Source organism: Tympanuchus pallidicinctus, unplaced genomic scaffold (assembly GCF_026119805.1).
Source record: "Tympanuchus pallidicinctus isolate F22 unplaced genomic scaffold, pur_lepc_1.0 scaffold22, whole genome shotgun sequence".
Classification (NCBI taxonomy): domain Eukaryota; kingdom Metazoa; phylum Chordata; class Aves; order Galliformes; family Phasianidae; genus Tympanuchus; species Tympanuchus pallidicinctus.
In genome coordinates this window covers 4,786,239-4,799,831 of record NW_026294739.1, presented here as the reverse complement: position 1 = coordinate 4,799,831, position 13,593 = coordinate 4,786,239, and the positions used below count along the sequence as shown (strand labels likewise).

The 13,593-nt window shown below is 49.7% G+C and overlaps 1 protein-coding gene across 1 annotated transcript; it reads right to left on the bottom strand.

Moving 5' to 3' along the window:
- Nucleotides 1-10,225: 10,225 nt before the first annotated feature.
- On the bottom strand, nt 10,226-12,965 carry LOC128082394 (transcription cofactor HES-6-like). The gene is made up of 4 exons (XM_052686476.1): nt 12,715-12,965; nt 11,961-12,056; nt 11,738-11,816; nt 10,226-11,009 (listed from the first exon to the last, which is right to left on the bottom strand). Exons 1-4 carry the CDS (start codon nt 12,775-12,777, stop codon nt 10,564-10,566), a joined length of 684 nt encoding a protein of 227 aa, XP_052542436.1. The 5' UTR covers nt 12,778-12,965; the 3' UTR covers nt 10,226-10,563.
- Nucleotides 12,966-13,593: the final 628 nt, after the last annotated feature.

The window sequence follows — 13,593 nt, the reverse complement described above, 5'->3', positions numbered from 1 at the left end:
GAGGTTTGGAGCAGTTTCCTTTTACTTGATTCAGAGTGCAGAGGAGGATGGGAAAGAAACTGATCATAACTGATCATTCAAACAGCAATTAAAAATAGCAGGGGGAAAGTCTGCAAGCTTTTGCTTGAGGTTGCACTAGCTACTCTCCTGCTTTCTCTTTTAAGGAGAATGGGGCAAAGCACTCCTCACCTCCTGCACTGTCGGTACAGGAGCCCCAAAACCCAGCTCCTGCTCTGTAAAGAGCTACAGGTGGAGCTGTGTATGCCTGCACTGTGTGCACTGATCACTGGCACTGAAATCTGGCTCTGCTCAGCTTTTAGAGGCACCACTATCTCTTGCAATAAGTGCTTCCAGCAGAGCTGTCAGTGGAGGTCTGTTTCTCAATTGGTTCAGCATGATTTCAGGGTTTCACTTAACTTTTGCAAACAGCACTGACTTGAAGAAAAGAAGGAAGAGATGTGGCTTCTTGAGAAGAAAATATACACAGACATCAGCATTTTGGTAGCTCTCTCTCAGAGAACCTTGCCAAAGCTGATAAAGGTCCTGTGCCTGCACCCCTCCTTTTCAGAGATGGCAACAGCACCAAGGGCTTGCCCTCAGCTGCCTGCAATTTCAGGTTATCCTGTACTTGGTCTATTTACCTTGCAAGCAGTCTAGGATGCATGGAGCGTAGAGCAGCTGTCGTACTGCACTGTTGTATAAACACAGGGCAGGTGCTAGCTGGCATCCCATCTCTCGTATGTCAGGTATAATTGCAGGAGACGGCCACGGTTCCGCCAGCTGCTTGAGTCCCCGGTGTATTTATGTGGTTATTGTATTCCTGCAAACTCAGACTGCCATACCACACAGAAACCCTTTCCCCATCAGGACATCCCCCAGCAGCTATCATTGCAGATGAGCCCTTGCTGCCCTCTGATTCCAGATACTGCTGCGGAGGTGTGACGACTCCAGCCCAGCACAACTGCTGCCCACCATTGCTTTTGGCCTTGCCAAATTTCCAGGCAAAAAGATGAAAGTTTCAGAGACTGGCATGGAGCTCCTCCTCCCCTCCTCTGCTGTGCTGCACCTCTCTCAGGAGACACTTCGCCTCCTTGTTTACAAATCTGTCTTTGTGTAACACAGATGAAAGAAAACAAAACAAATCAGGGCTCCCGATGGGCTGAGCTGCTGTGGGAACCTGGAGCATCATGTATATTGTATGGTAGAGTATGTTGTGCAGAACCCCAAATTCCCCCAGACTGGGGAAAGAGCGAGGTAGACAAACTGCCAAAATTCAGCTCTGAACTGGTTTCTTTTCCCTCCAGATTAGGCACTGCTGATTTGACCTGAGAAGTGCTTTCAGGCAGATGAGGTGAGCTGTGCTCCATGTGGGTGCAGATCTGCAAAAGAGAATAAATGTTAGGATCACAAGGTGTGGTGAAAACGCTGGAGGAAAGGGTTCCTGGCAGGGCAGCTGGGAGCCCTACATGCAGGCATCGAGCCTCCCAAAAGTGGTGGTAGGAGCATGAGCCAGCTCCACATGCCTCCGTTTTTTCCTGCCCATTTCTTAATGTTTTCTCCCTTGGGGGAAGTCCACATTAGGTGGGATGCTTCTCACCTGGATGCTCCTTTCTGGAGAAAGCCTGCAAGGCTGCTTGGCTTTGAGGTTGCCACTGTTTGTATAGCACAGGGAAGCTGCTGGGGCTGCTCAGAGGCGGAGGCAGCAGGAGCACTGCCCATGGACTGTGTCAGTGGGGTGAGTGTAAAGAATGCCCTGCTAGTATCTCTGGGCCTTGCCTTGCAGTTCACAAATCCCAGTGGAAAGTGCCTGCCAGATCTCCAGCCCTGTGTCTGGGTTTGGGATGGGAAGAGCTGAAGCTGTGCAGTCCCCAACACCACAACCCCTGAGTCCTTTCAGCAGGCAGAAGTTTGGTGATGGTTCACTGCGCCTTGGCAGAAGGGGAGTAGCTCCCTCCCTCAGAACTGGGGGCCTTTGTCAGGCCTTCCATTTACAGATGGCTTTTGGAAAGAGCTCATGAGCTTGGTACACGGTCCATGTTATCTGCAGGGGAGGAGATGGGTTTGCTTTTCAAGCTGCAGACACCAGCATTCATGGCTTTACAACAGATGAGGTTCTGCTTTGTCGCATACCCTCTCCAAGGGGACGAAGTTAAAACAACACCATCACTTTGAAAATGAGATTAGGGTGAATACTTTTTTATATCCCCCACACAAGAGCATTGAGCTTTGAGTATTTGATAGATGGAGGTGATTGGTCCCCCAGCTTCCTCCTTCCAGCTCCATCCTGCTAAAGAACAGCAGCTAAGCCAGGATGCTCAGCACCAGGAAATTCCTCATGGCACCGCAGCCTTTGAAGGCCAACGTGACCCTTTGATTGACAGCCCTAAATCTGACCAGACTTAAAATAGGAACCTCAGCATTAGTGCTCTGAAATTCAAGTCTCCACAGTCTTCAGATTTTGGCCCTGCTTAACTCCGATTTCAATATACAGGGGTTGTAATTAGGCATTGTGCAAATGGATACCATTAACAAAGGAGCAAGCTATTACGTGCTCTGACTGTTGAACTCGCTTTTGCTTTGCATCAGAAAGATCTGGGTGCCTGGGGAGGATGTAGTCCTGTCCAGAAGGAGAGATTTGCCCTCACGCTGAGGCCGGGCAGCTCAGGGCAGGCTGTGAGGAGAGGAGGTGCTGCAGGGCAGTCCTTTCCCTGCTGGGAGCAGAGGGCTGTGCTGTAGAACAGCAGCTCCACACGCTCTGACTCGCTCTGTGCCTACACCCATCAGCAATAGATGCTGTGTTAGGTGGGCTTCTGGTCTCATCTCAAGTGAACCTGGTTTTCTTACATCTTAACGGGTATTTCAAGGAATGGTGCAAACAGGGAGACTCCGGTGTCTGGCTTGGCTGCCAGATACCTAACACATACCTCCCATAACTCAGAGAGACCAAATACACAAGTCCTGGAGTAACAGTGGCCAAAACATCACGCTAAGAGCTCTCTTCTATTTCTCTGTCATCTTCCCCCATTGCCATCTGCTTACAGTACTTTTGCTTGCTAACCTCAGCCAAAGCACCTTCTGCATCGAGCTGGTTCTCTGTTTCACCCCAGAGATGGAAGCTCTTCACAGGCAATAATCTTCTGTCTCTGGTTTGCAGATTCACACTTTAAAGTTTGGTTGGCACAAAATGGTGGTAAAGGTTTGTTTATTTGTTTTATTGTAATGACACCGCTTCACTGCACAATCCCTTCCAGTTATACCAGCATGAAAGTGCTGGGTAAATGAGGCTGATTTTACTTGTCTGATTTATAGATTCCAGTCCTCAATTTTGCTGTAGTGGGGAGTTTCAACATTAGGGATGCACCAGCAAAACTGGTAAGTGCAGATGAGTCTCTGGATGCATATCAATTGATTGGCAACCGCTGCACTGCATCTCCTGTTCAGTCACTGCTGTCTCCATGATCCATAGTCTGAGGGTTTTTTTGCTTCCTAAGCAAATTCAAAGAGCGCCCCAGAACCAGAGCTTTCAGCATCCAAAGCCTAAGTTGAGCTCTATGTAGAACCCACATCCTAAAACAAGCGGTGTACCCCCAGCCTGTGCTGTGCAGTGACCTCTTTCCACCTCTGTACTCTGTCTGCACAGGAACATTATGGTTGATCCTTTACACCACTTTGCCTGGCATTCAAACTCTTTGGGAGTCATCTGCTGGGGAGCTGCCAGTGGCATGCTGGTTGTGTTTGGGTTCAGGTCGTGCACAGACATGCTGGGGAAAGCATTCCTCCCCCGTGGCTTGTTATCTCTCCCAGGAGGAATGCAGTGTCTCCTTTATATAATGTGTACACACTGCACTTTGTCGCTGGGAATGGCTGGTGCAAAACAACTGCTGTTGGAAGGATTTTTTTTTTTTTAGGTGTTTAAGAAGGGTGCTAAATAGGAACTGATGGTTCTGAGGGTGTTAGAGAAGCAGGGGAATGTAGAAATACTCTGCATTTTTAGCCTTCTTTTATCTGAAAATACTCAGACGTATATACACACACCCAGCCACACACACGTGGACATACATGGGCCATGGAAACTGTTAGATGTTGAGTTACTGAAATGTCCCTTAAAATAAATGCGTACTGCAGTGATATATTTATGGAAAGGGGCATTTCACATGTACTGGAAGGAATCTTAGTGATGGCAGCCAGGCGTATCAGCAGAGTGCAGAGCCCTGGCGTGGTGACCATCACCAGGTCAGCCCTATGCTGCTCAGCAACGTGAGCTCCTGGGGTCTCAACGCAGCCACAGATGGTCTTTGGCTCTGAGCAGGGCAGGCAGCGAGAACCCTCTCCTGCTCAGCCCTTTGCCTTTCTGTGCAGGGGAGATGAGGCTGAAATGAGGACTGTCAAAGCTGGGAAAGCACATGGAACAAGGGCATCACCACTGACAGCTCACATCACAGCTGTAGGACATAGGATCTCTGGCTGGGGATGGCACTGAGGCACGTGAGCATAATCCTGCTCCCATCAGGATAGCAGCCACAAAAGGTTTTTCAGCTCTTATAAACATTCACTGCTGTCCCAGTGGCAGTTTAGGTGGAGCAGTGAGCCCTTGGCAGGCAGATCCTTCCCTCTTAGGCTTGCTCTGATACCCAGTAGTAGCGTGGGCTGACTTTCTGGATGGAGGTGTCAGGCAGCTGGAGCAACGCCTGCCCCTTGTTTAGGGAAGGGAATGCCTGCCTGCATGCTGGGTGAGGCCTCTCTGATCTGTGTGCCAGGAGCTGGATATAGACACAGACAACTGGATGAAAGGTGGAAGGTGTGTGAATTCCTCCCTGAGGGGCTGCGATTGAAGCTGTAAAACCAAAAGTTTACAGAAATGCTTTAGACCTAGTTTAGAGTAGCCATGTTTCCCTAGAAAACCAATGGGAATTGTGAGCACGTAGGCTCCAGCTATACTGGTGTTTTTCTTTGGAGCCTTCGTGTGGTTTTTAAGCAAATTTCCTAATTGTCTGCTCTCTCTGCATGCTGCATGGTTTCCAAGCATGCAGACGGGGTTTATTTTGGTTGAAACTAAATCAGATGCTCTGATGTGAGCTTGCACCAAGTGTACTCTCACCACAGTGGAGAATGGGGTGGCAGCAGCAGGTCCTCTGGGGAGCTGTGAGCCACGCACATGGCCACAGGTTTCGCTCAGTCTGGCTGGAGGCCCTTGAGAACCATCCACAATAGATGTAACGGCCTCAAGAGCTGCTTATTCAGCCACCTGATCTCCTCTATCACACCCAATTGCACTGCCAGCACTGGAGGAAGGCTCCAGCAGTAACAGGAATATGTTTGTGCAGATGGACTTTGAAGAGGTGAGTGCTGGAGTTAGAATGACAGAGGAGACATGATTCATACGATAGTGGGTTGGAGAGGTGCTTCTAAAGTCTTGCCTCACCTCTTTTATCTGTGCAGCCCTTGGCATGTTGTTAATGCTTTTCATCTAGAGATCTCAAAGATGAGTGCAGTCATCTCTCCCAAGTAGGAGATGAGAAATATTCAGGTGTGGAGAGATGAAGTGAGAGCTGGGCTTAGAACAAGGCTGATGTCCCATGGCCCATACCAGTCCCTTCACTACTACTCTGTATTGCTCCTCTATAACTGCGTCGGCTCGGAGCTATTGACAGCCAGCCCAGCTCTATGGAGGAGACAAGCTGAGCTGAGGGGCTCAGAGCTTTCCTCTCAAGATCTGGGTCTGTGTTGGAAAGCTTGCTCTTGCCTTTCTTCCCCAGATTCATCAGATTCCCTCAGATGTTATGGCCGAGGAGAGCAGAGGTTTGGCTTGCTGCAGTGGTCTCCCAGTCAGTGTTCCTGCGTGCAGTGCTGAGCAGCAGGGAGCACCGGGAGGCACCGCGCTGCTTTTCCCCAGGGAATATTGACCGCAGGATGTCTGGCTGGGAGAACCCGTCTGTCTGGGTATTGCTTTGGTTGTGGTCAGTGACCGGGTGGTTCTCCTCTCACACCTATCAAAGTGATATCTCAGCACTTCTCAGGAGGGCACGAGGTGATGCGATTGCTATCCCATGTGGATTGCTCGTTCTCACAGCCTTAGTGGTGGGAAGAGTGCGTATCTTGGAGCGTTTTGCTTTGTTCTTTGCACTCACATAGGCTAAGTGTTAGTAGGGCAGGGGTAGGGAAGCTTGGGGTTCTGTGCTTGCTCCCGAGTGGCTGTTCCCATAGCCTGGACAGACCCAGGGGAGTTCCAGTGTGCAGGTTGGCTCTGCCTTGCAGTGGGAGCTCCTCTGGCACAAGGAGCTCAGCCATGGCTCTGCTGGCTCCCTTCTCTGTCCTGCAAAACTGTGGAAAATTCTGTGGAATGCTTATCTCTTCCTTCTCAGTTCCCAGGAGGTAGAAAATACAGGTTTCCTAAGAGAGTACATTACTCCTGGTGTGCAGGGGAGGAAACATCGAGCTCTGGGCTAAGGGGGAGCTGGGGGTGCTGCCTCAGTGGGGTCAGTGCTCTGGGCAGTGACAGATGGCTCCTCAGAGCCTGGCCGGGACCCCATGTAATCCCATTAGGGTGCTGGCAGAGCCCATCTGCTGACAGGAGGCAGTGGGCTGAAGAGGGCTGTAAAAATCCATTTGATTTGTTGTGTTAGCCAAAGAAAATGTGATGGAAATGTTCTAACAAGCTCTTTAACTCCAAACGCACAGAAAGATTGGTGACACCCAATGCAAGGACCAAAGCAGTCCCAGAAGCAGACGGAGTTCCCAGGCTCTGGTACGTCTGCAATTAGTGCCTGGGGCAGCAAACTGCATTCTTAGAGGGCTGAGATGTACAAACAACACCTCTCTGCAGCACAGATCCAGAGCTGGTTTCAGTTCTACTTTATTCATAAGTGTGTGAAAGCTCTGACAAATGTGACTGACTTCGGGTTAGGTTCTCAGCACGTTAGATCTCGTGAGATGAAATATGAGTAAGGCTCTGTTAGGATGGGAATGTATACATGGGAAGCTGTGAGATAGTGACACATATAAAGGGAAGCTGAAGTCTTCGGTGTCCTGCTTCCCCTCAGGAGTACAGTGCTACCTAACTGCTGGCACTAACAATCACTGCTGTGTACTTAAAAGCAGTCTGGCAGTGTTCTGCTCCTTTCGCAAAGGTTTTGCAGGGTCACCTGCTTTTAAGTGCAGAGGATTAGGAGCCCCTCTGCAGGTCCTGCAGAGGTCATGCAGCGGTCTGTAGCCTCATTCTCACAAGGTGAGCACTCTGAGAATGTGGCTTGTGCTTCTTTTTTTAAGCAAAGTGCTCGACTACCATGAGTAACAGTCTGCAGGGGCTCAGTGCCACTCCTCAGCCCCTGGAGCAGCTTGGCCCGATTGCTGGGAGTGTCTGTGGGACTGCGTGGTCAGAAGGGGGCTGCTCTGGTGTCCTTGGAGCAAAGGGAGAAGTAAGGGAAAGTGCAGAGCCTGGGTTGTGTGCTGAGCAGTCATGAGTCTGTTATATACCCGATAGCCTCTGTCCCTTCCCACTTGGGAAAGGTTTCAGTCCCGTTTCCTGAGAAAGAAGTGGGAGTTCTCCTGTTGGTTACAGTGAGAGCTGCTCTGGGAATGCAGTTTCTATGACCAGAGCTGCTGTGTACAGGCGTGTTTTGTCTACTTGTACTCATGGTATTACTGCATAAATCTTTAATTGCTTTGTGTTGAAGCTGCATGGGAGTCCTGAGCTTCAGGTCCAGCTGTCCTCATAGGACATAGGAATCATAGGATCACAGAATCATTAAGGTTGGAAAAGACCCCTAAGGCTCTCAAGTCCAACCCCAGCCCACGCCACCATGCCCACTGCCCACGTCCCTCAGTGCCACATCTCCACAGCTCTGAACACCTCCAGTGACTGCTCCACCTCCCTGTGCAGCTGTGCAGTGCCTCACTGCTCTTTCTGAGAAGAATTCTTTCCTAGTGTCCAACCTGATCCTGCCCTGGCACAGCTTGAGGCCATCACCTCTCGCCCTATGGCTGTTACCTGGGACCAGAAGCCACTCCCCATGTACATCGGGACTGGCCTCTTAACTCTCAGCTCACAAATACACATTTGGAGCAGCACTTTGGCAGGGCACAAAGCTCAGACAGGCAGCAGGCTGTCCCAGCCCGTGTGCTCCATGCTCTGTGTGAGGTTGGACACAGCTGGAGGCTGCCTTCAGTAAACAGGTCTGCCTGGCTGAACCCATGCTGAGCAATCTGGTCTGGGTGCATGTCTTGACTGCTTCCACTGTGTGGATTGGGTTGAGGGCTGAGATCTGAGTGTGTGGCACCTCTGTGCATTCAAACCTGTCATTCCTTCTGCATGCAGCCCCCGGTGGGAGCTGTGCTGCAGTGCAGAGCTGAGGCTGAGCCCTGCTTGCAATGGGGCACAGCAGCAGCCAGGAGGCACTGCTGCCAGAGCCCAGTGCAGATGTTTGGACACTTATTTCCCGGAGAGATGGTACAGCTGACAGTACTTTTTGGTTGTTGGGGAGGAGGTGCCCGTACCAAAGAGTGAAGCAGTACTGCTCTTGTACTGTTCTGGTTCTGATAAAGCCCAGTGAATCTGAACTCAATAACCAGGTTCCTCTGTCAAACACAAGTAGCAGCTGACTTTATGTGTGTGAAGGGTTAGGGGTAATCTGCCTTCCTAAAGAAACACCTTCTTTACTGAAAGCTGTTGGTGTGCAAAGGCACACCAGGAACTTAAAAACGTGGCATGGGATCATATAAAAGAGCCCCTTGGATGGAAAAGAAGGCACTGAGAAATGAGCATCGTGTACTAGAGGCTGTTGGCCGAGCATTGCAGTCTCACTTTGCTATTTTTAAAGCTCTCTCCAGCTGCTGTGTGACCATTCCCTCTGCACCCACGAAAGAAAAAAAAAAAAAAAAAAAGCACCGATTAGAAACAGGAAATAATAAAACCCACTGAGCACAAAGTATGTCCAAATGCAGAGTAAACAGCCAGAAGTGGGGAGAAATACGTATTTCTCACTGATCTCTTTTCAGTGCAGTAACCAAAGCTGATAATTATAGTCAGTGGGGATTTACAGCATTAGGGGAAAGTATGTTTTTATGTCCGTGCTGTCAAAACACAGGAGAACATTGGCAGCACAGCAGTGTTTCCTAGCCCCTCTCCCAGCACAGCGCTGAGGTTACCACAAGTTGATAAGATGCATTACCAAAATGACTGAGAAGAAAGCAGTGAGTTTCAGGCCCTATTCCGGGTTGGGATCTGCTGCTTTACCTGCCCTGTGGCCCAGCTCTGGGCAGAAGAGGTTCCTGTAGCAGTGCAGCAATGGGTGCTCAGGTCACATGCAGCTTTCTCTGACCTCAGTGGTGTGTGTGGTAATCTCTGCCACCTGCCTTTAGTGTCTTTTCTCTTCCAAGATCCCTTTGGCTGCCTGTTATCACGACCTGTGAGCCTCTGCGGCTTTGCTGCCTTTTTCTGCTAAGCAGAACAGAACGCTAAATCAGAGGTGATGGTTTTCACTCTTTCAGTGCATCATCAAATAGATGGCGCTGCATAATTAACCCCTCTGAACTGGGTGGCCGTTAATTTGTATAAGCAGTGTTTGTTTTCTTGTAACTGTGAAGAGCTTTCAACTGCCTTTGAGTTGAAAAACTGAGACCAAATGTCACGAGCTGAGCGGGTTTGTCCCACTCTGATGGGTACAGTTTGCAGGGAGTTTGGCCTTATGCCTGTCAGAGTCCATCTGCAATGCTCTTGTAAGTCAAACCCAAAGTACTGCTGCAGGTTGACAAGCCCAGCTCCCGACTTCTTTTGTCACTCACAGACGTTACCGTGATCCAGGTGATTCTGTGTGTGTGTGTGTGTGTACACTGCTTTTATTCAAAGCATCAACTGTGTTCAGAGCAGGCAGAAGGAGGATGGGAGAAACACAGTCGCTATCTTCCAAGAGTTTATTTAGAAAATAAACAAAGCCAATCTCTAAATGCAACTACAGGTGACATACGCATAGCTCACTTGTTGAACAGTTGTGTCAGTATGTTCAGGAACAATGTGTGGACACTGAGCAATACAGAGAATATTTCTAAATAGTTTATAACGTCTAAACTAAGTCTCTCCCTTTGTGTTTTCAGCACTGCAGCATTCCTACAGGAATCAGAACTGAAATCTCCCATGGTTGCACAGGAATAGTTGTAACAATAACAAAAATAAGGAGATTAGCTGTTTGCTGCTTTGTTCTGTGGTGTCAGCTGCTGCATGAGATCCCAGAGGTGAGCTTGGTGCAAGAGAGGGTTGTTGTCATCATCTGATATTCATTGATAGAACATTAATTATTTTAGGAATGTAAGACAAGAACATTATATAATTAATATACACTAAAGAGCACGAGAGGATTCTATACAATAATTTAGATGTATTAAATAAATACAAAATAATAGCAGCCTTCTATAATGCAGGCTACACATAGGTTTACTTCGGCTTGAAGTACCCTGGTCTTTAGTACACCTACGGGAGCAGACCTGCTCCACAAGTGTTGTAAAGAAACATATCTATAAGATACATACATAAGAGTGTCTAAGGTTAGGATAAACATTTGAAAACACATTTTACCATGGTCTCCACATATCTAATGACCCCATACTAGGGTTATTATGGGAAAAATTGGGCTGCAGGACCTGTCTGGGAGGCACAGCATCGACCTGGCCAAAACCCGACAGCGAGGGTGGTTGGAATGAATTTTTCAAAGCCTGTTTGTGTTCCACTGGGTAGAAGTGCTCCTGAGATGGATTTGCGCTGGGAGTATTCCCTTTAGGACTCAGAGGGGTTTTTGCAGTCAGGAGAGGCTGCTGAGATGGGCTCGAAGAACTTAATGCTGCTTTGGAGGTGTCTTCTCCAGACCTGGGTAGGGATTTCAGCAGGTGGTTTAGCAGGCGTGCCCCCAGCGTCTTGTCCATCCACTCGCAGGTGAGGAGAAGGTTGTGGACCTCGTGCATGCACTGAATGTATCCCGTGCTGTACCTCTGCTGAGCTTCAAGGCCCACTTTGGAGTCAGCTGCGTTGAACAGGAGACAACTGGAGTTGGTAAGGGTGCAAAGCCTGCCATCCCACTTCAACACATTCCGCAGGTCCCCGTGTGCTTTGGCCCATGCAGGGCCTATTGCTTCCTATTGCTTCCTACCAATACCACTGTGGGGCTGTGACAGGCCAGTGCCTTGCTGCTCTGGGGGGACAGAAGCAGTGCGTGAGGAAGAGCAGTGCTAGGCTCAGGGCTGGAGCAAGTAACAGCACTCAGGTTTCTTGGTGGAGTTTCCCACTGGGGCAGCAATATCACAGGGTATTAGCAGGCATTCCCCTGCCAGTCTGCCACTATGCTCACAGAGGCCCCTCAAAGACACCGGGAGATGCAGAAACACCTATTATTTAAGAGCCAGATACTGACTTCTGGAGAAGGCAGATTGATTCCTGCACGGATTTGAGCTTAGTTTAATGCTTTACAGGAACGTGCGTGGTTTGCAGGGCTCGGGGAAGAGTGCAGGGAGCGGGCAGCCCCCAGCATCCTGCTGCCCGTGGGCAGGCAGAGCCACAGCGGAACAAAAGGAGAAACAGGCGCTGGAAGGAAAATCTTCCGTGGTTTAAAATGTGTTCGGCTCCATCTCTCCATCTAGTGGTGAAAGCCAGCCCAGAGCAGCAGCGCGGCGTTTGCAAGAGGCTTTGGCCGAGCTGCTTGGGGGTTGAATGTGCAGTCCTGTGCCTCAGGGGCTGCAGAGAAGGGGCACTTACCAATCAGCTTGCTGTTCTGGATGTTCTGGAGGTGTTTCACAGTCATTTCCAGGATGTCTGCTTTTTCCAGTTTAGACTGCTAATAAAGAAAGAGTTCATGAGCTGGGAAGCCATGAGGTAATTGTGGATTTTCACAAAATACAGAGACCCTCTCCCATCCCCCCAAAAGCCAAACAGTCTCCATCAGCAGAGGGACACAATCTGCATCAAAATGAACACTTACATCCAAGTGGAATGCACCAACCACGGTCTCCTTCAGCTGGTCCAAGCAGTTGTTAATCCTTTCCCTGCGCTTCCGTTCAATTAGGGGTTTCCTTAACTGCAGGTGAGAATCAAAGAATCAGAGAATCGCAGAATGGCCTGGGTTGAAAAGGACCACAGTGATCATCTAGTTTCAACCCTCCTGCTATGTGTAGGACTGCCAACCAGCAGACCAGGCTGCTCAGAGACATATCCAGCCTGGCCTTGAATGCCTCCAAGGATGGGGCATCCACAGCCTCCTTGAGCAACCTGTTCCAGTGCCTCACCACCCTCTGGGTGAAAAACTTCCTCCTAAACAGGAGGAGGATGAATTGCAATAATTTATTTTTTGTGGAGAACGGAAGAAACTGGACTGCATGGGTTTCACGGGGGCAGCTTGGGGTCGGCATGAGCTGGGAGAGCCACATCCCAGTGTGCAACCAGTGCAGGATGGCGTGATGCTCAGTAAGGTCTATACTGATGGAGAGCCTCCAGTTCTGGTAAGGGCCTGTCCTTTGGGTCACGCTAGCTCTGAATTCTCTTACTTCCACCCCTATTAACCTGAATTTACCCAACAGAAACCAAAGGGCAGAGAAAGGAAGCAGAAAATAAATTTACACAGGTTAAATTCAGAGAAAACGTCTTTATAGTAAGAGGAAAAAAAAACAAAACAACACTCTTTCCCACAAGCAATCTGCAGCACCCATCCCTGCGCGGGGCTCCCGCTGGGCTCCTACCTTCCTCTCCTCCTTGGTGCTGGGCAGCTTGTGTGCACCGCCGGCCATGGCTGCGGCCGTCATTGTAATCCAGCTGTCCGCCCGGCGCTGCCAGGACGGGGCGGGTGGCACTCGGGCAGCGGGTGCTGCCAGTCCCGGCGGGCGCTTTGCCTCTCCTGCGCTCCTCCGCTGTATTTATAACCCAAAATTAGCATGTGAAAGGGAACTCGCCTTGGCGGGACTTCTTTTCCCACACGAGGGGTCGAGCCCAGAGGTTTGTGACCATCAATCAAAGCTGACAGGGCACCGCTTCTTTTCAATGACCGCGGCGGCCCCCCCAAACGGCGACAGATGTCCGGCCTCCAAAGCCTTGCTTTGTAGGGATCTTTTGTTAAGGAAGAAGAGAAGCAAAACGGGCGTGCTCGGAGCAGCTTGCATGGCTGCTGCTCAATTTGCACAGATTCCCAGGGAGGGAAACAATGGTGGGACCTAGTTGAGTTACACCTGGGAAAATGTGTCTCTGCGTCTCTTCTCCCTTGTGTCCCCCTGAGCCAGCGCTGCTTTTTACCTGCCAGCCTGAGCCTCGAGCATCTTCAGTCCTTGAAGCAGCCTCTTAATTTGATAATAGAGTACTGGCAACCCAGGCAATAGAGATTTGACCAGTTCCTGCAGGAATTGTTATTGCAGGATAATAGTGATCGATTAAAAAGTGTTGACAGCAGGCAGCTATAGAACCCTCGCTCCCATCACAGAAACCCTCCAGGGAGAGCACTTCACGGACCTCCCGAGGATGTGAATTCTCTGTTGCACACAGCTATGTGCAGGGAATACAGAGCTCGTCTAGTTTGTTGTTGCTGTGTAGTATTAAACTTGCAGACAGCTGCAGAAGCAAACCAACCT

Bases quoted from the DNA above. Each gene is read 5' to 3' on its own strand.
- LOC128082394 (XM_052686476.1), bottom strand. From the start codon at position 12,777: ATGACGGCCGCAGCCATGGCCGGCGGTGCACACAAGCTGCCCAGCACC. The intron at 11,817-11,960 runs GTAAGTGTTCAT...TTTCTTTATTAG, and splicing joins TTGGTGCATTCCACTTGGAT to CAGTCTAAACTGGAAAAAGC. The intron at 11,010-11,737 runs GTAAGTGCCCCT...TGTTCAACGCAG, and splicing joins CCAGAACAGCAAGCTGATTG to CTGACTCCAAAGTGGGCCTT.